The sequence below is a fragment of the Hippocampus guttulatus genome, chromosome 7 (assembly GCF_054856545.1).
Source record: "Hippocampus guttulatus isolate MCC_2025c chromosome 7, RoL_Hgut_1.0, whole genome shotgun sequence".
Lineage (NCBI taxonomy): Eukaryota > Metazoa > Chordata > Actinopteri > Syngnathiformes > Syngnathidae > Hippocampus > Hippocampus guttulatus.
Genome location: NC_141267.1, coordinates 20,004,373 through 20,031,925, shown reverse-complemented (window position 1 = coordinate 20,031,925; position 27,553 = coordinate 20,004,373). Strand labels below are relative to the sequence as shown.

Genomic DNA, 27,553 nt, shown 5'->3' with positions numbered 1-27,553 from the left:
GACCTCCTTGTATTCAAGTTGAATCAATGCCCTTAGGCAACACTTTATTTTATTTTAACCATTTCACTCGTTTAAAAAGCTCATCATATTAAAGAATATGTACGGTATTTCACAAAAGTGATTCCACCCCTCACATTTTTGTAAATATTTAATTACTAGTGTACACCGTGCTTCAATGTATCCTCTTCAGTGTTCACTTGGTTTGATCGAGTAAATTTACTGTCCTGTCAAAATAACAGAAGCGAGGACACTCCTAAGCGAAACTGCCAAAAGGATGTGGTAAGTGTCAATGATGTGTGTGACCAACATTATTTTGCAACCCTGCTTTAAGACTCTAGTTCAATGTAAATTTACTGTCCCCTCAAAATAACTCAACACACAGACATTCATGTCTAACCTGCTGGGAACAAAAGTGATTTCGCACAGAGGTAAAAATTTCCAAATTGTGCCTGAAGTGACCAACATGAATTTTCCAGCCCTGCCTTAGACCACTTAGCCATAGGGTTCCCCTGAGCGTCAGCATGTAACCTGTGTAAATATACTGTCACACTGAAATACCTCAAAACACAGCCAGTCATGACTAAACCACTGGCAACAAAAGTGGGGACAGTACAGCCCGATGTGAAAATGTCCTAATTGTATCCCAAATGTCAAATTGTGAGTGGCTGTCATTATTTTCCAACACCGCCTAACCCTCTTGAACACAGATTCAGCAGAGCTTCTTTGTAAATTTACTGTCTATTAAGTACGGGTAACTCCACACGTCGTTGATGTTTTGTTTTTACCTTTTTACCTAAGTACATGTCAGTCTATACTTCTTTTTTCTTTTAATCGGTACTTATACTTTATGGGTTGAGTGAACGCTGGCGCGTTTTGGCTGCCGCTGCTCAACCCGTATTGTTTTGTGTTTTTTGTTATTGTAAAGTGTCCTTGGGTGTCTTGAAAGGCGCTTATAAATAAAATATATTATTATTATTATTTATTATCTATTTGCACCAGTCAGCGGTACTTCAGAGTCAGGTACTTTTGCTACCTCTGCTGAATATATATTTATATTATTCTATAAGTATACAAACTGTGGGGCCGGTGGCTGTCTTTCCATGTTAAAAAATTATAGTACGAATAACATTTTACCTCACCTAAAAATAAATACGTGAATAATAATTCCACCTTAAAACTTGCTGCGCGTTGTCCCCCCCCCCCCCCACACCCTCTCTCTCTCTCTCTCTCTTTCTCTCTCTCCCTCCCTCCCTCCTTCCCTCCGGTGGCGAGTACGTTGTGACAGGTTTTCGTGTTCGTGTGTATGTGCGTGTTGATATTGAAGAATGGGGAAATGAAAAAGAGCCCCCTTCCTGGTTGCCGTTTGCTCCTTCCTACCCGGTTTTCCGCCTTTGGAAGGACTGACAACTCAACTTCCAAAGCCAGAGTCCCCTTTCACGATCGGTAAGTTACGTTTTGCTTCTCTTCTGAGTTCAACATACTCTCTCTCTCTTTGCGTTACACAGACATACTTCGAGTGCTTCCCAACAAAATTAGATACTTGAATTCAATCAGTGGGGTACTGTATTTGTTCGTTGCAGCTCGGTTGATGCCATTTTGTAAACATAGTGTCACAAGTGCCAACCTGCAAATGAGAATTCAGGAATGTAATGCGTTTCGATTGTGAAAACGGATCATCTTTGGGGCGAGGGTGTTGTCACTTAATACAAACTCAAGGGATAAATATGGGCCATGTCATTGATGATGACGTTAAAATGTGCACGGAGAACAACATTCGGGGGCGGGGCGTCAACTCGAGCGGTTCACAATGTCATGACAAAAAATAAAATCCATAAAATGTCATTTAAGTACATTATACTCACCAAAGGTCCTAATTGTTATCTGTATTAATATGTGCAGATTGCGACAGACACCTTTTGCTTGTCAAACCGTTTTGCCTCCCAACAACAAATCAGTGGCCAGGAAAAGTGCTGCCGTTTTTGTGGGCCAACTTGAAATCTGATTTGTTAAAGCAATGTTGCCATTGCTACTATAGCTGACCAGCACTGCTGATTCTAGATTGGCATGGCAACACAAAGCTATATTGTCGTTTTAATTCCATTTTTTTCAGGTTTGAATGAAGAATTGTTCACTATCTGCCAAATTGCGGTTTGTTGTAAAATGAATTAAAATCAAACCAAATCAGCTCGTCTCCCGAATAATTTGTCAGTCGGCTCACTTGTGTTTCTCAAGGCACAATTTTATACTGTTAGAAAAAAACATGGAAAAACAATGGCTTAAAAATCTGTGAAATACAGTGGATAAGAAAAGCTAGTGCATGCACTCCAATTCAGATTCTAGGTTTTTGAGTTTGAAGCCTCTTAGAACAGCTGCACTTTATTTGGGGCTAATCAGAGGCACTTAAAACGGTGACTCCATTTTAACATGACTTACAGCGTAATTGGTTTCTCATGAACACAGCCACTGTTCTTAGTGGGTGTGCACACTTATGCAACCACATCTCAGTTGTTTATATTTGCTTACCCACTCGATAGCCATGACTGTAATTGCGATGCTATGTTTCCCGGCTCCACTGTGACGCGCCGTCCCGCGTCTCACCGTCTGCGCAGCAGTGAGTCATGACGTCGGAGGAGGGGAAAGGTGCCTGCGTAACGATGGAGATCGGCGAGGCGTACAGGAACCCCACAGAAGTCACGATGAGTCAGATCGTGCTGCCCTGCCACTCCAATCACTGCGGCGAGCTGAGCGCCGGACAGCTGCTCAAATGGATGGACTCCACAGCCTGCCTATCAGGTGGGCAAATTGGAATTTGTTTTGTTTTTGGGGGGATTTTTTTTAGGCTTGCTCTCACATTGCTATCACATTTCAAAAACATACCAAAAAAACCCTAAATTGTCCATATGTGTGAATGGGAAAGATAAGTGCTAGAAAAAAATGGATGAATGTATTTACAAAGCTTGAAACTGATAAGACAATGAACAAATGTAACTTCTTTTTTTTTTGCCCTTTGTACTCCTCCTTCCTGGTATTTTCACAGCACAGTGGAGTTCAAAATGCAACATCATTCAAGTGGAACTCTAAATCCCTGCTGCTATAAATTGGGAATTTCTCCATTGCAAGACAAAAAAAGTTGCACACTCGAACGTGTGGGTGTACGCACGGCGAACAAATGAAAAGCCAATGATAAAATGTATTTAAGAAGACTTATACATGTTCAGTGTATCAATTTTGGATATGCACTAGAAAATCAACAAAAGATATCGGAATTACTTGAAATAGAACTGCATACAAATGTAAGCTACATTAAACGTCAAAACATAAACATAAAAAAAAAAAGCATTCTGCTGCATTGCGATGTTGATTTGAATTTGAATAATTGCTCGGCCCTCAGTTATGATGACTTATTCTGACCTGAACTGATCTCTCTTCGCAGCTGAGAGACACGCAGGCTGCTCCTGTGTCACCGCCTCTGTCGATGACATCCACTTTGAACACACCATAGGGTAAGAACCGAACCTGAACCGACACCAGTCACTCCCAACCACACTGTCCTGCGGCTCCTTGGCGGACCGTAGTAAATAATCCCATTTTCATTTAACCGGCTTGAAATCGACTCGGTGCCAGCAGTACATAGTGAGTGATAGGCATGGCAATGAACTGCTCCTCCACTAAATAAATGTTGTTGTTGGTGGGTCCAGAATGTGGGTCATGGCATTTCAATTCATTTCCGTGGGGAAAATGGACTTTGCCGTTTCTTTCCGGGCATGGTAACGAAACTAATTCAACTCAGATGTTCACATACCACTGTCACGGGGAAAACAATTTTTGGAATGGAACAAACCCAGAGCCATTTGTAGAGGTTCACAGATGACTTTCATATAGTTGTCACATGCTCTCGAGATAAGATTAGCGGCCTGTCCTATGATGATGGCATCATCACTGCTCCGTATTGATTGTAAGGTCGTGTGCGCATGCGTGTGTGTGCGTGCGTGCATCTTTGCAGGGTGGGAAATGTAGTCACCATCATCGCCAAAGTCAACAGAGCCTTCACATCCAGTATGGAGGTTGGTGGTTATGACTGATTTTGCAATTGAACATTTTCCAAGTTATCTCATAACTTCTATTTTTATTTTTATTTATTTATTTTTACATTTTAGGTTGGCATAATGGTGACATGCGAGGACCTCTACACTGACACTCATTGGAGGGTTTGTCAAGCCTTTGCTACTTTTGTGGCCAGGAGAAGGGAAACAGGAAAGGTATTTAACGAGATAGGACATTTAAGATAACGGGCAAAAATATTGAAACATCAATTAAGCCACAAATTACTGAATGACTCAATGAGTAGCTGGAGTATTGGCCTACTTTCAGCAAAAAAAAAGACATACATTTCTCAACAAGCAGGAGCTTGTCAGATCGGGAACAAATCTTTAAAAAAAAAGAGGTTTCAAAATCTTTATTGACACACCCAGTTGAAGTCTACTGTCAAACTAAACATAAAATTAAAAAAAATTGTATTTCAAACAACCACATTCTGTAGCTTTGCCTTAAAGGGGCAGTCAGTCCCAAATTTTTCTTCACAATATTATGTTCTATACGCCTTCACTAGTCTAAACATGGCATTCTGATTCATAATACATTTGTGGAATATAAGTTGATCAGCAAAATCCACCCGTTTCTAGTCACCTCAGTGGGGCCAATTTGCCACTTTTTGTCAAGTGAAAATGACATCGCCGTTGCTCAAGCACAGCTCACATGTAGACAGATAATATAAAAATATTCGCAGGTATATATTCTTTATCCTCTGCAAAGAACGAACCCCCTATTACTGTGGCTTACTGAGCAGTTGTGATCGCCTCCTTTCTATAAATCAGTATGCTTGTGTTACAATGACCACAAGTGGCCAAGGCCAGAAGGAGCAGCACAATGTCCATTGCATAAAGCGTAAAAAAAAAAAAAAGTTGCAAAAACTATTTACGCATGTAATTAATGCACGTTTTAAAAGGTAGAATGTCACCGACAGTTATCCCGATACTTTCATCCATCCCATGTCCCTGTTGGTTGCCCCGACTTCTGTTCACGTGTGTTCCTTTACAGGTGCAACTGAAGCAGCTGACCCCTCAAACACAAATGGAGCAGATGGAGTACAGCCTGGCGGCAGAGAGGAGGAGGATGAGGCTCATCCACGCCGAGATTATCACAGACCTGCTGAGCAGCAGCACGGCACAGCTGGGTATACCGCCACACCTCCCAATTTGCTTGGATCTGCATCATACAATGGCAATAAAGGAATTCAATTGTATTCAATAAGGTTTCCCAATGGAGTAATCTTCAGCTGCTGGAATGTTGTTGTTATTGTTTTTTTTTTTTTTTTTTTTTTTTTTTTTTTGGTCCTCTGTTCTTGCCACAGGAGAGTGTCGGGAGTACCAGGACGCCGTGCCAGCCGAGCGCACCCGAGTGGAGAGTGTGGAGCTGGTGCTACCGCCCCACGCCAACCATCAAGTCAGCACCTTCGGGGGCCAGATCATGGCTTGGATGGAGAATGTCGCCACCATTTCGGCAAGGTACTGTATGTGCGGATTCAACCGCCATTTCCGGACCCACACGTAATCGGTGAAAATTCACAATATAGAAACGTAGAGTCAGAGAGAGCTGCAGTCTGTCATTTCTTTTTCTGAATTTGTTTGTATTTGCCTTTATTTATTCCGTTCGAGTGCATTTCAGTACTTTAGTTGCGTGATTCTTCTTTTTTTTTTTTTTTCCCCCCCATTTAATTTGAGTGACTGAATTTACAAAATAATAGGGTGTAAAGCAATTTATCATCTCTCTCCTTGTCAATACAGTCGCTTGTGCAATGCCCATCCCACCTTGAGGAGCATTGACATGTTCCATTTTCGTGGGCCGTCCCACGTCGGTGACCGACTGGTACTGAAGTCCATCGTGAACAATGCCTTCAAGCACAGGTCAGTTTCTCCCCAATATGCCATCACAATAAAATGTTTCACTCTGAGGTCACCTGTCTCCCCCCCCCCCCCCCCCCCCAGTTGGCAATAGCTTCCATGGCGGCACTTCAAACAAACTCTTCTATGTCATTTCACCATGGTGGAGCGATTGAGAAAACAGCAAAAATGGCTTTGAAAATGATGGTAGCATTCTTCTCTGTCAGAAAAAGCCTACGAGACCTTTTTATTTTGGTTATTCAGAGGCACTTTAATCGGTCAATGCTCAACACTGCCACTTTACAAATTAAAAGAGGGTGTCCACACTTTTGCAACCACAGTATCTCCATTATTTTGACTCCCCCTCTTGAAAAGTTTCATCCCGTCGCTCATCTCCACTTTCTTTACGCTGCAGCATGGAAGTGGGAGTGTGTGCTGAGGCCTACCAGGGTGGAGAGCCTCAGCGTCATATAAATAGCGCCTTTATGACCTTTGAGGTTCTGGACGCTGATCGGAAACCACGAACGCTGCCTCGGATAAGACCCGAGCCTGTGGTGAGTTAGCCATGTTGGCTTGCCGTCTTGTGAGGGGGACTTGAGATAATGCACCTCTTAAGACCACCACTATCAGTTGCACTAATGGAAACCAGTAAAAAAAATATGTATATACAGTATGTAACACATACCAGAAGCAGTTAGGCCAAGAAAAACGCTACAAAATGAAGGCTGTCAATCACAATTTCATGCAACAGATATTAGAAACTGGGAGGTAAATTCACAACGTTCCACCTTTTATGGTTATGCAAGAATTGTTTTACAGGATGGCAAACGGCGTTATCAAGAAGCTATTGCCAGGAAGAAGATCCGCCTCGATAGGTGAGTGGAAACGCTCAGCAGTTGTCTCGGTGGAGAATGTTTTCACAAGAATGAGGTTGAATCAATGTGGTACCTCGACCTGAGTGCCTCGGTTTATGAGTGCTTGGAGACGCTCGAGACTCAGAGAGTGGCAGAGACTCAGATACTCAGAGACTCAGAGAGCGAGAGAGAGAGAGAGAGAGAGAGAAAAACTACGAGGCACTCACTAGGCCACGCCCTCTTAAAGGCACGGCAACAAATGACTTAACAGCATTGTTTGTGTGTGACTTTCAGCTTAATTTGACTTTGTAAAATGACTGTACTGTATCATAACCCAATGTACTACTTTCCTATTTAAGACACGGCTTTAGCAGGGAATAAATTGCGCAGTTAGAATTTCATTCTGGTGAATCACAAATGCGTGTGGAATTACTTGATTGTAATGTCGATGTAATTGGTACATTCCGTGATGCTTTAAATGAGAAGTAATGCTGCGTCACCATTGCACAGTCATGCTGCGGAATCGATTGTTTGGTGTAGACATAAGCGCATGTGACCCGTCAGAGTGTTACCTCTGAGCAGAGCTCCCCAAGCATAATACGCTTATTGTTCCGCTGTCCCAGCAGCCGGCCTCCGTTCTAATCTTTATTCAGCCAAATGTCGGACCGACTGCAAGAATGTTTTCATATTGCTCAGGTCTGGTTTTTGTTTCTGGAATGTCTAGGTGGCAAACGTACACACGCAGTCTGGACTTCAATAGAAGTAAATTTACTTGAGTGTGAGTGGTTTTTGGGTTTGATCCCGAGAGAGTTGAGAGAGGGTTTTTTTTTGTGTGTGTGTGTGTGAGTTTTGGGGGTAAGTTTTTGTGAGGTATTTTGTTGTTTGTGTGTGCGTTTGGGTGGGTGATAGTTTTAGCGTGAGTGAGTTTTGTGCATGTGGGAGTTTTTGGGGTAAGTGAGTTTGTGTGTGGAGGGGGATAGAGAGGATTTTAGTGTTGCAACGCTGCAATTGCAGTTAAAATATGAATGGCCGGGGACAGCGCAAAAGTAGCTGGAGGCGGCCGCCGCGCAATTTTGAAGGCAGGAAAAACCCTGATACAACTAAGAGTGCCGTACAGTGCAGTAATCTACAGCTAAATACTTTCAGTGTACAATCGAGTTAAATATCCAAGCATTTGTTCTCTTTTACTGTCCGTCACTACTGGAAAATACAGTCAACGCTTGCTTGTGTCTGCAGGAAATACATCATCTCCTGCAAGCAAAACGAAGTGCCCCTGTCTGTACCCTGGGATCCAAGTAACCAGGTATGAGTCATTCTAAAGACGCAGCTTGTGAGGTACTGGAGATTGCCTCCACGTGTACACTTTACTTTATAATGGTTTAGGGGGCTGTCCCAGTCCTCCCCATAGTTTTTTTGTAAGCGCGGCCTGGTGGGCGAGTGGTTAAAGCGTCGACCTCACATTGCGGAGGTACCGGGTTCGATTCTAGCTCCGGCCTTCCTGTGTAGGGTTTGCATGTTCTCCCTATGCCTGCGTGGGTTTTGTCCGGGTACTCCGGTTTCCTCCCACATTCTAAAAACATTTGCATGGCAGGCTGATTGAACACTCAAAAATTGTCCCGAGGTGTGAATGTGAGCGCAGATGGTTGTTCGTCTCTGTGTGCACTGCGATTGGCTGGCGACCGGTTCAGGGTGTCGCCCGCCTACTGCCTGAAGACCGCCGGGATCGGCTCCAGCACCCTTGTTGAGGATAAAGCGGGTCTGAAAATGGTTGGATGGGATGCATGTTTTTTTTAGCCCACTCAAGCAAACAAAATGTCCCTTTGTTGTTTCTTGCTAAATGAGTTTTTTTTCTTTTACGTTAGGAAATTTGTTTTTTTTTGTTGTTTTTTTTACATATCTTGCGAAAATACAAAAATTCTGCTGAAATTCTGTTGTTTTCATCCAATGATGACATTTTCCATAATGGCCCCCTTTGGGGAATCCCACGGTGTCCTGGAAAGAAAATGTTTTTGAAAACCCTGCTTTATTGCCTCCTTTGCTTTTCCAGATGTACTTGAGCTACAATAATGTCTCCGCTCTGAAACTGATGGACACCATAAACAACTGGGTGTTGACCTCGGAAAAAAACAAAGTGAGTATGACTGGTGATTTAACCCTCAGGCCTCGTTTGAATTTTCTCCCCTTTCAGCGTGTTCATTGGCCATTTTTGGCATCCTTCATTATTCTCCAGTGGGTAAGCCGTTCAACACGGCTTTTGGAAATGTTTCACGAAATTTCTCCATTTGTCCAAAAATTGATAAGTGGTGTTATCTGATTTTCCGGTGTCGTTTCAATCAATCCAGGGAAAAGCAAGGATTTTTTTTTTTAAATGTTGTTTTATGTGTTTAAATTGGCTAAAGTAACCATGATTCATCCGAATCTTTTTTGGAGGTCAGACTGTACACGCTGGAGGAGAACCAGACGCTGTGCTTCAAAGTGGAGATGAACGTGAGCGTCTCAGCCGAGCAGACGTTCCACCTCCTCTCCGACCTCAGGAGGAGAAAAGAGTGGGACCGCCATTATCAGTCAGTCAATTTCTTCATCTGCCAAATATCAGAATCCGTATCGATCGAACGGTATTTACTTCCCATCGCTGCTGTCAACAACATCTGTATCATATTACATCGTAAACACATCTCCTCTCGTGCAGGGCGTGTGAGGCGATCATGAAAGCGGACGAAGACGACACCATTTATCGCGTCAGGACGCCTTCCATCCGAAAAGGGGGCAAAGGTCAGGACTTTATCTTGCTGGCGTCTTGTCGGAAACCATGTGATGTCAGGTATGTTGAGACACGGATCACGTCATAAAAATTGGGCGCAGTTGAAGTACTGGAATGCTCGCATGTTAGCAAGGAGAGACGCAGTTTCATATATGATGCAAAAATACTCACGCATTAGCTAATCCGACGTCAGAGCTAACTGAGCTTTGAAGAGACTGTCTTCTTATTTGGTATGTGTAATGCTGCCACCGTGTGGCCAAGGCGTGTACGCCAGAAGGAGCAGCACAATATCAGTGGGCAACAAACGGAGCATGAATCATGATGCACAAATTGTTTCTTTTCTTTTTTTTATTCTATTTAATAATGTTTGGAGTATTCTTCTATGTTTTATACAATGAAATATGAATGTAGAATGCATAAAATATATGTTACGTTGTGTTATGGGCGGCTAGAAGGCATTAATATGCAAATGCTTGATAGATTGGTTTTCTTTTTCTTGTAGGGACCCTTATCTGATCGCCCTACGCTCTGTCACACTGCCCACTCACCCTCCGACTGTGGACTACAACAGGGGAGAGGTTCTATGCGCCGGCTTCACAATCTTGGAGGAGTCCAGCACTGTCACCAAGGTTTTACATTTGCCAGCGTTTTGCTCACCCGCATATCTGCACCGTTTATTAACATCTCATTTTGTATACTTTTAACTGGTGATACTTCTGTAGAAAAAAAATAGAAGTACTGATTGACTCCTTTACTTGAGTAGAAAAAGTACGTATTCTGAAATGTATTTATGGATTTGTAATAGCCAAAAAAGTGGATAAAACGAATATGGACATTTGTCTGTACGCGATGATATCCAACTTTCGTGTTATGTCTCTTACATGCCAGCTGAATCAGATGGGCCTTTCAAACATAGATTTAAAAACAAAATATAAAGTGAAGCTACATTTCAGGGTGTGGAGGAAAAGTTATTTCAGGGGGGCTTTGCCCTCGAATGCGCCCCTCCCCAAGTCGCCAACCCAACAGGTCCTACAAAACCAAATGACATACTGTTGCTTATTTAGCCTTTTTTTTTTAAATTAATGACAACAAGTGGGAAAAAAATACAACAATTTGTATGTGTTTTTTTTTTTTTCAGATTAGAAAGAGAAATTTGGTGGTGTTTGCATTTACCACAAATCATTCTTTTAGCAGACCACATGAACCAAATCTCCTAAATAAGTCCGGTCAAGTCACGTTGACTTATCTAGCCCTTAATGTCACATCCCGGCTCGATTACTGCAATGCCCTTTACTTTGGAGTCAGCCAGTCCTCCATTAAGCGCCTTCAGCTGGTCCAGAATGCCGCCGCTCGCCTCTTGACTGGTACTCGTAAGAGGGAGCACATAACTCCTACTCTGGCATCCCTTCACTGGCTCCCCATTCATTTTAGAGTTATTTTCAAGATCCTCTTATTTGTTTTCAAATCTCTGAATAATCTCGCGCCACCTTACCTCTCTGAGCTCATCCGCCCCTACACACCTGCCCGGCGCCTCAGGTCTGTGGACCAGACTTTATTAGAAGTACCAAGAACTAAACTGAGGCTCAGAGGGGATCGAGCCTTTTCTGTTGCTGGTCCCTCTCTCTGGAATGACCTCCCACTAAACATTCGGCAAGCCTCCTCGCTGCCCATCTTCAAAACCCTCCTCAAAACTCACTTGTATTCTTTGGCATTCGACTCAGCATGACTTAGATTTGTTCTTGGTTTTACTGTTTGGTGCTTTCTACCGCCTTTATTACCGATTTGTCTTACTGTTTATTGTGCATGTTAAATTGCTCCATGTACAGCACTTTGTATGCAGCGATGGCTGTTTGAAAGTGCTCTATAAATACTGTTGACTTGACTTGACTTGACTTAATCACAAAAGGGTGTCAAAGGGCTTCACAGGCCCATAGTCCACATAACTCAATGACATCCTCTGCTCTAGGCGAGGAAAAAATATTTGTGGAAAGGGAGAGGAGAATCGTCAGCAAAACAGGCAAAAATCCAGATCTGGTTGAGGCATTCATTAATGCTCCCTGGCTATTCGAAAGTACATATATCTGTTTTCAAATATAGGAACTAAAACTAAAACGTTGTCAGAAAAAATGAATAAGTGCCCAAAAAAATCTACTTGTAAGTGTTTGTACTAGGTGACTTCTCACCAGCAATTACCATATGTTGGCTTTCAGGTCACCTACTACAATCAGGCCACACCAGGAGTTCTTCCCTACATCTCGACAGACATTGTTGGACTCTCCTCCTCTTTTTCCAGCGCTTTTTCCGCCTGCAGTGACTTCCTTGAGGCCAATAAGGACAGCTCGGCCACTTCGGCTCCACAGACCAAAAATGCAGCAAATATGCCTCCTCTGCCAAAGGAACTGTAATATTCTGTCTTTTGCATTCATATTGTGTTTTTGCGATATGCATGTGTGACAGTGGGATTTTTTTCCCCCACGGTTTTGACTTTTTTCCCCTCCGTGTTGCGGGCATTTGTCATAAAGGGCCAAGGAAATGCAACGTGTGTGTCGTCAAACCTGGTACTTGTTTCAAGGGCATAGGATCAAAAGTTATTACGCAAGATTGCACCAGGGTGTTACCTCGTGATGAAACCTTAATGTTTTCAGCGTTTCATCACAACCGAGGGGAAATCTGGAAAATTTCAATTGTGCAAGAATTAATAATCCAGTAGATTATATTTTCCTATTACATTTATTTTTTGGACAATTTCTGTCATTTCTACTTGTGCTTGTTATTGGCACGTGTGTGTAGTTTGAGCATGAGTAGCTCTCCTGAGATGCTGTGTTGATACGATTGCAACAATAAACAGTAGACAAGCTGGATTGTTGTCATGTTGAAGCCACATGGCTTCCACTTTTTACCTTTGCAGTGGGATCCTATTCAGTCTGAAACAGTAGTGACGCACAAAAGGCTCTTGGGGAAGTGAATTTGCCCTTGTCACTTTTGTGGGGGTGCCTGCTCTGGTGGCACAGCGGTCCAGGCTCCCTCTGTGCTATTTTGGGAATTTTGGGTGCGTTTGCCCGGCATATTGCACCTGTCTGTCCGTCGCAGCTGGCATGGCCACTTCACATCACAGTACAGTATCCAGTGGTACCTTGACGTTTATCATTTTGTACTTTCATTTGCAAGGTAACTAAAGGAAAAAAGGTTGTTATATGTGCCCCCACGAGTCTAACCAAGCCAGATTTTGCCTATTGTTGTGTTATGTTTTGGTCAACGGGGTTCACTGTACAGTACTTATTTTGTATTAGTATTAATTAAGAAAAAGAAGCCATGTTATTCAGGATTTTTTTCACAATTTAAAACAGTGTCGTCTTCATAACATGTCTGTGGTATGTGTTCGTTAAAATAGCACCGACATTAACAACAACAAGAATAATGAAAATAATAATAACATAAACAATGACGCATTTGCAGTGTATTTCTTGCCATGGTGAAATAAGGTCGCTTGAAGTAAAATCTATTAATTAAAGAATATTCAGAAATAGTTGATTATCAAAAATTCATGGTAATTTGTTTTTACGGCGGTCATTTTAACGAACGTTTGCATTTGACAAGATCGCGGCATAGCGCGGTCACGTGACAGAAAAACCAGGAAGTAAAACAGAAAGTGGTCGGCGAGCTGAAGTTAAGGCTTGATATCAAGACTCATTTAACGCATAACAAATGGACACGGAAGCTAACAACGTCAATCAAGACTGTGCCCGAAAGTTGCAAATGGCAACTACAGAAAAACTGAGAAAATTCAACCGTTTGCGTGGTAAGTTTCCACTCAAGCTTCCCAACCATAATTTAAAGTGTGTTTTAGATAAAGCGATGACAAACGTGTTTTCATCGTGGACCATATCGTTGTCTGTCAAACTAAAAGCACATTTTATTTTATTTTTTTGTATGGGGGGTTGTTTCTTGTCACTTGTCTGACATCATGGCTTATATTTTTTTCACTAAAATCTCAAATTCTTTTGCATTAAGATTTTGTCCACAATCGTTTTTTACGCAGTCATAACGTTATTATTTTCCGTGGGAAAGTTACACTGATATTAATGGAATCATCTAGAAAAGAGGTGACTAAATATGCCGGTTTGATAGTTTACACACAGACCTACTATGGATGCCAAAATACCAAAGCAAGACAACGGGTTGATGATATGCCAATAACATTCTGCCATGTGATCTACCTCAAGGCCGAGAGGTCGCACGCGGTGAATTTTGGGACACGGTGGTCGTGACTGCGGCGGACGAGAAGCAGAAAGATGCTTATGAGCTTCAGATTAAGTTGAAAGTGGACCGGAAAGAACTCCCGCTTGGAGTTCACTATATGGTCTTCCCGGATCCACCCGGGTGTAAAATAGGTGAGTGTGCTCCATTGATGTGAATGTTTGTATTTAATACTCACAAAAGTCTTCAGTGAACATGAGATTGTTTTGATTTGTATTTTGTACAAACTAAAAGGGACAATACTTGTGTACTCTAGGCAACGGCGGCTCCACTCTGCACACTCTCCAGCGCCTCAGTGACATCCATGGCAAGACTCTTTGCAGGATGAGAGTCATCCTGATCCATGCAGGTCGGTGAGAAATCCAGTGGTGGGCGGTCATGTGGGGCTTCTCTGTGGGTTTAAAAATTTAACCTCTATGCCATAATCTGCTCAGGGCCTTCAGAATCGGTAGTGCTGAGGTAACTTGAACTATATTAGCAACTGCACTGTATCTTTTACCAATCAGAATCAAAATTTAGCCTCACAAGGCCTCGATGACATCAGCATTTTTCCATCTTCTGATTGATCGCTTAGTTGGCGCAAAATTTTCATCTAGCCAACTGCGACTAGCCAAGCACGTCTGTAGTGATCGTACACGTTAACGCATTCAGTAACACTTGTCAGCAGCTCATTTTAATCGGGGATGTCTTTCTGTATTCCGAAATGTATTTATTTAAAAAATGCCTTTAGTTTTTCCTAGCACATCAGGTAAATTTGAGATATTTTCTTTTTTTTTGACCAACAGTATAAAAGCTTGCGCAAGATGGTCTAATTTGTAATTTGGATGTTTCAGGAAAAAAAAAAAATCCATCTGTTGCGGTACATCACAGGTGTCAAACTCAAGACCCAGGGGCCAGATCCGGCCCGCCAGGTCATTTTATTTGGCCCGCAAAAGCAAATCATGTGCGTCAACTTGCTAAAATCCATACCGAAATGTCAAATTGTCATGTGTAATAAATAACGTTGGGATTTCGCAATAATTTTGCTACCCGGTTTACACTCACTTGAACTTACTACCCACTTTGACAAGACCTAAACTATTTGCTGTAAGCGCTTGGAGGGGGGGAACAAAACAAAAAAAAAACATCCCCAGATCAGTCTATTGAACCACGGGAGGTACCAAATGCACGGCCCGCCACTGGATTCGTCATGTCTAACGACTCTTTCCCCACAAGAAAGTGAACCGTTTTTAATGGTTGAATGTTCCCCCAGGTGGTTGGAGTCAGCGCCTGCCCAGTGCCAGTGCCCTCGGGAAGATCTTCACGGCCATGCCGCTGGGTGAGCCCCTCTACCAGATGCTGGAGCTCAAACTGGCCACGTATGTGGATTTCCCCTGTCGCATGAAGCCCGGCGTGCTGGTAACCTGCGCCGACGACATCGAGCTCTACAGCGTCGCCGGGCACGAGAGCGTCGCGTTCGACAAGCCGGGGTTCACGGCTTTAGCCCACCCCTCCCCGCTTTCCATCGGCACCACCCACGGCGTGTTTGTTTTGAAGCCACGTGAGGACTCGGAATGGTCTGCAATGGAAAATCGAACCTGCTTGCGCTTCCTTCACAAACCAAGCGTTGCCACGATGCGAAACATGGGCGCCGTTTGTCAAAGGACAATCGATTGTTTTCCTCTATCTGACGCCGAGTTTGTCTACACGGACAGCACCTACTATGTGGACTTTGATACGTCGCAGCGTCTCCTTGGCGTGCTCGGGGAGATCGGACCGTTGGAATGCGAGATTGACGCGTACGGCGATTTCCTGCAGGCGTTAGGCCCGCGGGCCTCCGTAGAATATACCCGCAACGCGGCTAACGTCACCAAAGAGAACGACGGCCTGGTGGAAATCCGCCAGAAGATTTTCCGGATTCTTCGCGGGACGGCGCTTAACGTGATTCTACTGAATAACTCCAAGTTTTATCACATCGGGACCACGACGGAATACCTCTTCCATCTCACCAAGGATGATGATCTGAAGAGCCAACTGGGTCTCCGTCCTTCTGCGTTCAGCGTGCACCCGAATGCAAAGGCAGATGCGGCGTTCTGCGTGATGCACAGCGTCCTGAGTCCAAGTTGTTCTGTTGGGGCCGGATCGGTGCTGGAGTACTCCAGACTGGGAGAGGGCGTGTCCGTCGGTCGGGATTCAGTGGTCAGCAGCTGCTGGGTCGGTCCCGGTGCCTCGGTGCCGGATGGGGTCTTCATGCATTCGCTGTACGTGACCCATCGGGACAAAACTGGCTTTGTAACCGTCGCCTTCGGAATTAACGACAACTTGAAAAGCTGCGTGACAGCTTCCGCCTCCATGGAAGCGTTGACTCTTTTGGGCGTGACTCTTGAAGCCTGCGTGTCCCTCTGGGGACTGGACCGCCGTGACTTGCGGTTCTCCGGCGATGCGTCCGGCTGTAGTTTGTGGACCGCTTGTTTGTTTCCCGTTTGCGAGGACCAAGAACGCTCGTTTTCCGCAACGCTCGACATGTTGCGAGCCATCCTGGGCGGAAGCGCCTGCCCCTTACCCAAGGACGTTAAACGAATATCAATGCACGAAGCTCTGCAGTGGAAGAACCTGCAGGTGATGCTGGACTTCAGAAAGAGGCTCTATGATGACATCACACAGAGATCATGAAGCGGTTAAGAGTTCATTCGTTGAGTTCGAGTGTATCCGTTTTCGACTGCTTATCCTCTTCAGAGTCGTAGGTGAACGGTAGTCTTTGGGCAAGAGGCGAGCGTCAAGGGAAAAATGTTAACCTCTGAGTCGACGAGAGACGGGACAAGCACTTTGAGGCTCATGAGACATATAATTGAATAAACTCTTGAGTGCAAGGAGACGGCTCAAATGCAACCTGAGTCTGACTGAAGTGTCCTTCGGCGAGATCATTTATGCACACACCAAAGGGGCATTTGTCTGTTTTGTACAGCTGGCACCCCCGACCACAGATATCCAGAGATGGAGAAATCCAGGTGTCGAAAGTAAGAACCCTGCCACGGTGAAACTGAAATATGACCTCACAATACAAGGAGTACCTATGTCATGCCCACACACACACACACACACACACACACGTGTCGTGGTGATGAAGGGAGATCAGTTGTCGGAGTTTGTTTGGCCGTTCTTATTTTTAGCCCGCCGCCATGATCCCTTCTTTATCTGGACGCGTGCAATTGTGGTCGAGGGGAGCGATTGTATGACTGACGGCCTGTTCGCTACCCACATCCAGGACTTGACTCATCAATGGGGAACTACAAATCCAGACCATCGCAGACGTGTACAGGTAATATAATACAAGACTGTTGGGTGAGAGATTTTGTGTTTTTGGGATATGATTGATTCTACAACAGGAGCACAGTGGATGAGTGGTTGACTGGTCTGCCACACAGTTTTGAGGCTCAGGGTCAGATCCGGAGTTTGCGTGTCGTCCCTGTACTCGAGGTACCCTCCCACATTCCCATCTCGGTGGTGCACAATTATGACCAAAATGATCATCACGATTATTTAGATCGATTTTATTTAGATTTATTCATTGTGGAAACAGCTGTAGTTTTACTTCACTGCTTTTCAACAACCCGATATGTAAACAGTTTTTGGCGTAAAATGAAAGCGGTGGATTATCATTTTCGAATAAAACATAATTTGTAAAAAATAGCCAAGAATTTACTAAGGGCTAACTGAACAAATATGCTATTGAACTTAATTGTCAAATTATTATCTTCTATCTATCTAAAATTATAATATTATCTTGTTTACTTGTAGTTTGCCCTAAATCTGAAATAAGGCCAAATAACGGACGCTGATCGCTTTTGGGGCACGAGCTCCTCACCGCAATGATTCTCTTCTCCAATTAATTTTTTTTTCTTTTTTGCTGTACTTTCTTCTCTTGCCATAACCGAGGCGGGTGCTATTGCCCCCTGGTGGTTGGCTGACTACTATTTGAGAAAGCGCTTCATGAGGTAGGCAGCGTTTGAAATGTAAAATTTGGCAACAGGTAAATGTAATTGCAGCATCAAAAATCGTGATCACGGTTAAAATTCGAAAAATTCTTTGCTTCTTAGGTTCATTACCAACTCTAAACTAAACACATAGGTGTGAATGTGAAATGACTGTTTCTCTCTGCGCAACTCGGTTTTATTTAAAGACCACAGTGGCAGCGGAAAGAACGTACTGCACATAAATGCAAATTGAACGCAACCTAATTAAATGTGACATCATTTAGAAACCAAAAAAAAAACGTAAATAAGACACTAAAACGAGGGCAGAGTTTCCAGCCAAGAAATCAAAATGGGTTCGATGTGGTGACAAAAATGTCGGGAAAACCCTACTAGAACATCAGAGCTTTATTAGTCCGAGGAATTCAAACCATGACTTTGAATTCCTTAATTTGAGTTTAAATTATTTAATTACAGTTTAAATTGTTTGTTGATTATTTTGAACTACATTCATCTTGGAAATGTACAATTATTTGTCTGGTTTCTTTTTCTTAATATCTCATAAACCTGCACACGTTCTGAATAACTGATGACAAAGTCATTTTGTCTTAAGATGAGTGGAAGAAAAAGGTGAGCGAGTCGTACTCGGTGATTCTGGAGAAGCTGGAAGATGACCTCCAGCTCAAAGACAGCGAGCTCGTGGACCTCAAACTTGCATTCAGGTCGTCTGTTTTTGCCTACTTTCCTGGCTGGCCTCACAGCCGAGCAATGTTGACTTAAAAACGGGGAAAAAAACCAAAAAAACGTCTCCCCTCTGTGATTCAGCTCCGACGAGGCGTTTCAGAAGGTGAACTTGAACTACCGGACAGAGAAAGGCCTGTCGCTGCTGCATCTCTGCTGCGTGTGCAAAGGTATGCAGGGCCGCCACATTCTATTAATAACTTGTCAACAAAACACTATGTTGGAGTGGAAGGACAGATTAGTCACGACTTATCTGAGGACAACCTTTTGGTTTTAAAGTCGGCCCTGTTCAAAGCCAATTCATATATTCCCCTATTGCTGTTTTTTTTTTTTTTTTTGCTACGGAATATATCTCCTGGTATTTTTTTGTCCTCTTTGCGTCACCACACAAGATGCAACAAAATGGGGCGTGTGCTCTGACTAATAGGAAAGTAGTAATTTATCAACGGCGTTTGTCGACGTGACAATTGTAAGAGTGGTTATTAACTCATTCACTCCCAATGACGTTTTTAAACATCTTTTCAGACTTGGTCCATTGGCTGGTACTGAATGAGTTAACAGGGATGTGTAGACTTTTTGATGTACTCTGCAACGTTATATTTTCCTGGGTACGTGTCCAGGTAACAAGGGACACATCAGCTCTTTGATGGTCAAAGGTCTCCGTCCCTCCAGACTGACCAAGAATGGATTCACCGCGCTCCACTTGGCTGCGTATAAGGTGAACCCAAAATGCACGTCCTTGTACCCGAAAGCTGGACAAGCGCAGACATGTCGATTCTTTTGGCTGCATGGCCGTTAGGACAACGGCGAGCTGCTCACCGCCCTCCTCCACGGGGGCTCGGACGTGCAGCAGCTGGGCTACGGAGCCCTCACCGCCCTGCATGTCGCCACCTTGGCCGGACACATGGAGGTGAGAGAGCGCCAAGGCGAGAGGAACTCATCTGCGGCCTTTTTCGCCGGCTTAGCTGACGGGCGGGTGCGTGTGTGCGCAGGCGACTGATATTCTCCTCCAGCACGGAGCTTCCGTTAATGTCCAGGATGCTGTTTTTTTCACCCCGCTTCATATCGCCGCCTATAATGGCAACGAGCAGGTAAATCCCATCGATTTTTAGTTCGAGGTCTGTCATCGCTGTCCATTCAGGGCTGAATGATTTGGAAAAAAATGCCACTGAGTGCCGTACTGACTCCTGACAGCTCATCGGTGAGTAAATCATTTTCTCCGTTGTATCTTGTCTTACTAGCTCACCAAACTGCTGCTCAAATTTGGCGCCGACGTGAACGCCAGCGGCGAGGTGGGTGACCGTCCGCTGCATCTGGCCGCTGCCAAGGGTTTCCTTGACATCATTGCGCTTCTGGTTGGGGAAGGGGGAAAAGCGAATGGTACATTGTTTTTCATGACACTTTAATGTTACAAATGATGGCACTCATATTAATATTAAAAGGGAACACATTTTCATATTAAAAGGTACCACGCAATGTGTGTCCGTGCGTGTGTTTGCATGTCTGACTGCGTCCAGTGAACGCGCAGGACAACGAGGACCACGTGCCGCTCCACTTCTGCGCCCGCTTCGGCCACTCTGAGGTCGTGCGCTTCCTCCTTCAGGGCAATTTTGACGCACAGGCGCACGCCACCAACATCTACGGCGACACGCCGTTACATCTGTAAAGTGGCCGCCGCTCTCGATTATCCCCGTTGCTCCACAGCCCACCGTTTGACGTGTCGTCCTCCCTCCGCAGGGCCTGCTACAATGGCAAATACGACGTCGTGAAGGAGATTATCCAGCTCTCTGGTGCTGAGAGTCTCATCAAGGAGAATATTTTCAGCGAAACGTCACTGCACAGGTTCTGGCATTGTCCATCTTTCTATAAATAGCGACTGTCCCCTAAGTCCTGATGCTTTTCCTGTCTTGTCTCAGTGCTTGCACCTATGGCAAGGACCTGGAGGTGGTCAAGTTTTTGTTGAGCCAAAATGCCATGAGCATCAACCATCAGGGCAGAGATGGACACACAGGTGATTTTCTTTTTCCTCTGCCACGTCTTCTTGCTTGTAATAATGCCGCAGTAGAACCCCCCCCCCCCAAAAAACACAGTATCGCATGGGTTGACTGTTCATTCCTTGCTACGTGGCTACGATGTTCACCGTGTTGGCCTCCAGCCCTGCACAGCGCCTGTTTCCACGGACACATCCGCCTGGTGCAGTTCCTGCTGGACAACGGGGCCGACATGAACCTGGTGGCCTGCGATCCGAGCCGGTCCAGCGGGGAGAAGGATGAGCAGACCTGCCTCATGTGGGCTTATGAGAAAGGTGACCGTACGGGGCCCAGTGAACACAACTCACATCACAACAGGGCTTTAATCAACCATTAAAAAAAAAAAAAAAATCTGTTGATTATTTTTTTCGATTAATCAGATTTTTTTTAACACATTATAATTTACATCCTTTTGTTAAGAATAAAAAATAGGAAATTATTTCCAACTGACAGTGTATAAATTGCTCAAGCATAAATTACGATTCAGTTACTGACCCTTCCGTAACATGTCAGAAAATAGGGAAAAATCGTTGTTTTCCAAATTACTAGCCAGTGTTTTATTTTGGTGTCACACAAAGAACCAGTTTGCTTTCCTGGAGGACTATGGAAATCTGCTCCTGAAATTCCAAGCATTTGAAAAACATATACAGTATATACTGTATATAAAAAAAATCATTTGCAATTAATTTGATAATTAGTTGTCGATTAATCGATTGACTGTTGCACCTTCACAACAAGAAGCAGTCTGGCATATAATTCTTGGGAAAAAAAAGCGCCCTCAAGGTGTTTAGTGCCACTGCAGAAGGAGCGGCACAATGTCCATTGAATTGAAGCAAAAAAAAAGTGTCTACACTTGTTTCATTCTTCACATTCACATTTGATCATTTCTGAACTTTGTATTTCAACACATGCGCTTGTCACCCCCCCCCCCCCCCCCCCCCCCAGTCACAAAGGAAAATTGCTCAATGGTGCTCTTTCTATGCCGCTTCCCACCCCAGGTCACGATGCCATCGTCACTTTGCTGAAGCACTACAAGCGTCCTGACGACTCTCCCTGCAATGAGTACTCGCAGCCGGGCGGGGGTGAGTCCAAAAATCAACGACGCCACACAAACAGCCGCGTGAAAGCATCTCAATTTGGCCACTGTTTTCCAGATGGCTCGTACGTTTCTGTCCCGTCCCCTCTGGGGAAGATCAAGAGCATGACGAAAGGTAACGAGGTGGAGCTGGTTTTCCCTCATGCACGAGTACAACAACTGTCTCATTGTTACTTTCTTCCGCCACTCGCGTGTCGCTTTTTTGCATTTCAGAAAGACCATCAAAAATATAAATATTGGGTTAAAAAAAATTGAATGGTGTTTACCCACAAATGTGTGAGGTATTTCTCTAAACCAGGGGTGTCAAACTCACTTTTGTCGCGGGCCACATTGGAGTGACTGTTTCCCGTTATGACTGTGAAAACATATAAAGAAGTCAAGAATATTGGTTCACTGAGCGATTGTTAAATTGGTGTAATAAGGGATTTTGGCAACAAGAAAATTCTTACAATATCTTACTTATTTATTACATATGAGAAGTTGAAATCTTGGTACAGATTTTAACAATCATCATAGAAGTTGACATTTTTGATTTGCTTTCGCGGGCCACATAAAATGATGTGGCGGGCCGGATCTGGCCCCCGAGCCACGAGTTTGACATCTGTGCTCCAAACAATTAACGATCCAGAAACCGAAAAATGTTCACTGTGTTTCATTTCAGAGAAAGCTGAAGTTCTTCTACTCAGGGCCAGCCTCCCCTCTCATTTCCATCTTCAGCTCTCCGAGTTGGAATTTAATGAAATCATTGGATCTGGTAACTTTTTTTCTTTTTTTTTTTTTTTGTTTTTGCTTCAATCTTGCAATAGTCTAACTCTATTTCACTCACAGGCTCCTTCGGCAGGGTTTACAAAGGCAAGTGCCGGAACAAAATAGTCGCAATTAAACGGTAAATCTCCACCTCGTGGACTTTTCTCCTCCGCCTCCCGCTCTTCTGACGCTTCGGCCGTCGCGTGCAGCTACCGAGCCAACACGTACTGCTCCAAGTCAGACGTGGACATGTTCTGCCGAGAGGTGTCCATCCTGTGTCGCCTCAACCACCCGTGCATCATCCAGTTTGTGGGCGCCTGTCTGGACGACCCCAGCCAGTTCGCCATCGTCACCCAGTACATCTCGGGGGGCTCGCTCTTCGCGCTGTTGCATGAGCAGAAGAGGTGAGGGAGGCGGCCGCTTGCGTCCTTCAGCTGGACTCATTATTCAAAATACTCATATCTTCAATTAGCATTACCGATTCAGTGGATGGAAATGCAGTTCATACGTTCTACCCCTGCCCACAAAAATAACAAAACTACATTTGTGTTGTATGCCGTCTACGGTATTTTGCCTTGCTTGTTAACACTCGGCTAAGTGGACTTTACTAAAGGCAAACGCTGTGGTGGTTTTAAATACACAAACTGTAACTCTCTTAGTTTGATGTTTAGTTTGACAATAAACTTCCAATGGGATAGAGAGTTAAGGCGGTACACAAGAAGAGCATGTTTTCACAACAAAGCAGTCAGACGGTCTCATTATCATCCCTGGAAGCAACCCCCCCCGCCCCCACCACCAATTCTTCCACTTTCGTGGCAATGGTCATCGATCGGGATGGAGTGCTAACTGCGTGCCCAGGTGCACTTCGCCCGATCGACCGGGCGGTTTTTAAGAGCTGTCTGTGATTGGCAAGGGGTAAGGCATTGATCCGGCGGAAAATTCGCTGGCGCTTTAATGATGTGTCAATGGACAGGCTGATTGATCTGCAGTCCAAGCTCATCATTGCCATGGACGTGGCCAAGGGGATGGAGTACCTGCACAACCTCACCCAGCCCATCATCCACCGAGATCTAAACAGGCATGGGTCTCTCTCAGACACACACACACACACACACACACACACACACACATGGCCCAGCCCTAATGCATAGCGATGTTGTTGTCAGTGACACGTGTGCTCCTTTGCAGTCACAATATTCTTCTTTATGAAGACGGACATGCCGTGGTGGCTGATTTTGGAGGTAACGCTTGTTTGTCTGGTCACCATGGAACAAAATAGCAGGGGCAACTCACACCTATGGACAGTCTACAGCAGGGCTGTCCAAACTTTTCTAGTCCACGGTGTGTGTGAGTGAGAGAGTGATTCTGAGGGAGAGAGAATGTGTAAGTGAATGTGAACATCATCAGTTTTATTTTGAAAATCTGGAATTTTAGGACCCTCTCTGTGGCTGCTCCATTAACCCCCCTCTCTCTTCCAATGGTTTTCAAACTTTTTTTTTCTTTTACGTGCACCAAATCCTCTTCTCAACATTGCCGCTAAACATCAAATATTTGTCGATCTGAAATATATCAGCAGCATATACAGTATTTTGCATGTATGAACGTATTTTGTCCATTTTTGCCACACATCTGGTTAGCAAGTGCATCCTATGTGCCCTCCCCCAGGTAACTCCAATGAAAAATTGTGGCCCCCTCTAGCCTTTCAATTGTTGATTTTAATGGTGGCCATCATGATAGTACTTGCAGAGCTCGTCAGTTTATTTATTTATCTATCGGGTGCCTCCACGAAATCTCTTTAATGCTAAACACTGAAAACAGATTTTCTGTCTGCAGAATCCAGATTCCTTCAATCTGTCGATGAGGACAACATGACCAAGCAGCCGGGGGTAGGTCACACCTTCGTTGCCATGCCAATCTGTAACCATGACATGCTTTGAAGAGTTGGATAGAATTGGATGATTCTCCGTCTGAAGAGCCAAGTAAAAAAATGCACGGCCCGCCACCTGCGTTTTCTTTGGCTAACCGTGGGCCTGCCTGCACCTGCGATCGGTTACCCAGCGGCAGCAAACTGCCTTTCGTGCAGAATTTGTCTCGCCGTGATGATTCATCACGACCCAGGATGCTTAGCCTGCAGTTTGGTGTCGAGCGCGTTGCGTCTCTGGAGAGCCGCCTGTTGTACGAAACGGTTTCCCTTGGCATAAATGCATTGTTTGACAGAGTAACTGCACCTGTGTGCATTTTCAAATGTGCCATTATGGCTTTTTTTTTTTTTAATGAGACGCCTGTCTTTGTGTGTGTGTGTGTGTGTGTGTGTGTGTGTGTGTGTGTGTGTGTGTGTGTGTGTGTATAGAACCTGCGATGGATGGCTCCCGAGGTCTTCACTCAGTGCACACGCTACTCAGTCAAGGCAGACATGTTCAGCTATGCCCTCTGTCTGTGGGAGCTGCTGACTGGAGAAATTCCTTTTGCACACTTGAAGCCTGGTAATTTTATTTTATTTTATTTTTTCGCCCTCATGTCGTTGTGTGTGTGTGTGTGTGTCTGTCTGTCTGTCTGTATCTGTAGTGATGCTTTTCTTAAACCTTGCGCTCAAGAAATGCACAAAATAATAAAGAAACTGATACCAAAATCACCATATTTTCCGCACTATAAAGCGCTTCGGAGTATAAGGCGCACCTTCGATGACCGACCTATTTTAAAACTGTTTTCATATTTTGGGCGCACCACATGATAAGACGCAGAGAAATAGAATTTCCAATCGTGGCTGAGGTTGCATTATGTATCCACTAGATGGAGCCACGCTAAAGGGAATACAATACAATACAGCTTTATTTGTATAGAGCCTTCACAACCGCTGTAGCTGTAACAAAGCGCTTTACAGAACATTTTAAAAATACCACGTCCAAGAAATCCAAACATTGATCCATATATAAGGCGCGTTGGATTTTAAGGCGTACTGTCGCCTCTTGTGAAAATTCGATGCTTTTAGGTGCGCTTTATAGTGTGGAAAATACAGTCATAAAATCTAAATTAAAACATTGAAAAAAATAAATATAATAAATTAAAAAAAAAAACCTCATAAACTAAATTCCAAGACATTTCTACCCCTGGTATGCACACTACCACAGAGAGAAAGAGCAAGGGGCACGGGGGGGGGGGAGTCCGGCCTGGACCAGGACTTGGCACTGAGCAGTGTCTGTCTTGCTGTCCTCAGCTGCCGCAGCAGCAGACATGGCCTACCATCACATCCGCCCTCCTGTTGGCTACTCCATCCCCAAACCCATCTCTGCACTTCTGATGAGGGGATGGAACGCATGTCCAGAGGTACAGTACAGTATGTTTTATTTATGTATTTATATATTATTTATAATCGATCCATTTTTGACAACTACTAACGATCTAATGTCTCATTTCAGGACCGCCCAGAGTTTTCTGAAGTAGTCACCAACCTGGAGGAGTGCTTATGCAACGTTGAGGTACACTATGGACAAAAATGTCTGCGCCATTTATTGAAGACATCATTAATATTATTATTATTATTATTATTTATTATTAATATTATTTTTAAATGATCATCATCTCCGTGCCTGCCAAATATGCCAATCCTACATCCTTGTTTTTCTGCGTCCAAAAGCTGATGTCACCCGCCTCCAGTAACAGCAGCGGCTCCCTGTCGCCTTCCTCGTCCTCGGACTGCCTTCTCGCCCGAGCTGGGCCCAGTCGGGGTCACGTAGCCGCGCTGCGGTCCAGGTTCGAGCTGGAGTACGCACTCAACACTCGAGCCTACGCCTTCTGGAGCCAGAGGTGAGAAGAAATGACCGAAATCTGGAAGCCCGCTTTTATTTGAACCCCCAAACTGAGAATTGTGAAACGGATTTGAAAGCCATTGTCCTCTATCATCTGTAATGTTTTTTTGTTCTTCCCGTCACCTCAAACTGTTGCTTTGTTGCTGTTATTTGTACAACCTTTTGGCAAACTCTAAGCTCTCGTTTTTACAATTGCTCAGGCAGGAAGAGAATTACGGCAACAGTTGGCACGTGGAGTTGCTTGGATACCAAACAGACAACAAAGGGCAGCAAGGGCGAGTCATCGGGATGCACTTAAGCAGAATTGGCCCCGCGTCTCCATGGGGCCTGCAGTGAAATTTTACTTCTATTTGTGCCAATAGTATTGATTATTGATCAATTCATCATTGAAGTTTTCCCTGAGGCATTATTAGGGATTCAAGTGCTAAACCACCGTTGGAATACAGAATATCATTTTGAGTAGGTCACCGATTAGTAGTAAATGTGAGCGGGAGAGGGGGGAGGAAAGTGTGATCACGGTTATGTTTGGACTTCAGCACTGATCCATCGTGAGGCCGACTTTTCAAACTATTTGATTTGGTTCATTTTTGACTTTCAGTGAGCGGAGGCGCGCATCTGGCGGCCTCTCCTTGGAGGAAATAAGAAGGAGCATGCAGTTTTCCCCCATCGATCGCAACGGTTTGTCCACTGCTGTGCAATTGTAACGGCGCAATATTGATTTGTCATATCACCAACGAATAAGATTTGGTTGTAAAAAATGCATTCATATATTTGATGGTATACAATATATCGTCCACGAAGTACAGTTTACTTCTATACATTTATTACCCCTGCCACGGTAGGCTGCAGCGATCGAATATTTTCATGTTCTTTTTTGTTTTGCAGGTTATGTGTCCGATCCCATGAGCACCATGCGATTTTGCTCCTCCTTCAGCAGCAATGGAAGCTTTGAAGACAGTAACTAACACTTTTTGACTTGGAGGTCAGGCTACTTGAATGGTTGTGCTGGTGATTAGTTTGCACTCACGGTTCATTTTTCATCGAGCCTTACCTTTAACTGTTTATCATGTTGCTCTTTTTTTTAAATCATAATCAGTAAAATCTGTGATGGGTACATTTATTATATTTATTTGTCGAATTGTAAGCGAATTTTTAAATGGGATTTAGTTGTTCACGTTTAGTGTAGTACCATGTTGTGCCACAACATTCTGGGCAGCACTGAGCTCCATTGGAAAAAGGTGCGGTTTTAACTGCACAGAAGAAGAGACAGATCGTTTTATAGCTTCATATACTGTTATGAAGTTTTATCTTTTTTTTTTTTTGTGACAGCGGGAGCTGCCATGGAATAAAATGTGTTCTAACAAGCTTAAAT

General features: G+C 44.1%; 2 protein-coding genes across 3 annotated transcripts; both read left to right on the top strand.

Moving 5' to 3' along the window:
• Positions 1-1,255: 1,255 nt before the first annotated feature.
• Positions 1,256-12,413, top strand: acot11b (acyl-CoA thioesterase 11b). The gene is made up of 16 exons (XM_086116230.1): positions 1,256-1,443; positions 2,610-2,793; positions 3,434-3,503; positions 4,004-4,064; positions 4,158-4,259; positions 5,098-5,233; positions 5,411-5,564; positions 5,844-5,963; positions 6,355-6,493; positions 6,759-6,814; positions 8,030-8,096; positions 8,841-8,924; positions 9,224-9,357; positions 9,483-9,614; positions 10,057-10,183; positions 11,765-12,413. The coding sequence occupies exons 2-16, from the start codon at positions 2,619-2,621 to the stop codon at positions 11,957-11,959; spliced, it is 1,752 nt and encodes a 583-aa protein (XP_085972356.1). The 5' UTR covers positions 1,256-1,443; positions 2,610-2,618; the 3' UTR covers positions 11,960-12,413.
• Positions 12,414-13,182: 769 nt separating this feature from the next.
• On the top strand, positions 13,183-27,552 carry tnni3k (TNNI3 interacting kinase). Of its 2 annotated transcripts, XM_086115156.1 has the most exons (29): positions 13,183-13,353; positions 13,778-13,945; positions 14,068-14,160; positions 15,064-15,129; positions 17,056-17,109; positions 18,375-18,483; positions 18,587-18,672; positions 19,123-19,220; positions 19,302-19,412; positions 19,495-19,593; positions 19,744-19,882; positions 20,020-20,164; positions 20,240-20,344; positions 20,419-20,513; positions 20,658-20,807; positions 21,531-21,614; positions 21,687-21,743; positions 22,290-22,382; positions 22,457-22,514; positions 22,585-22,779; positions 23,349-23,453; positions 23,564-23,616; positions 24,209-24,261; positions 24,726-24,858; positions 25,590-25,699; positions 25,792-25,851; positions 26,010-26,179; positions 26,780-26,859; positions 27,067-27,552. In XM_086115156.1, exons 1-29 carry the CDS (start codon positions 13,260-13,262, stop codon positions 27,144-27,146), a joined length of 2,943 nt encoding a protein of 980 aa, XP_085971282.1. In that variant the 5' UTR covers positions 13,183-13,259; the 3' UTR covers positions 27,147-27,552. The 2 variants fall into 2 exon arrangements, with proteins under 2 accessions (XP_085971282.1, XP_085971281.1); XM_086115155.1 differs by lacking the exons at positions 13,183-13,353; positions 13,778-13,945; positions 14,068-14,160; positions 15,064-15,129 and adding an exon at positions 16,468-16,807 and having other exon boundaries at positions 21,531-21,743.
• Position 27,553: the final 1 nt, after the last annotated feature.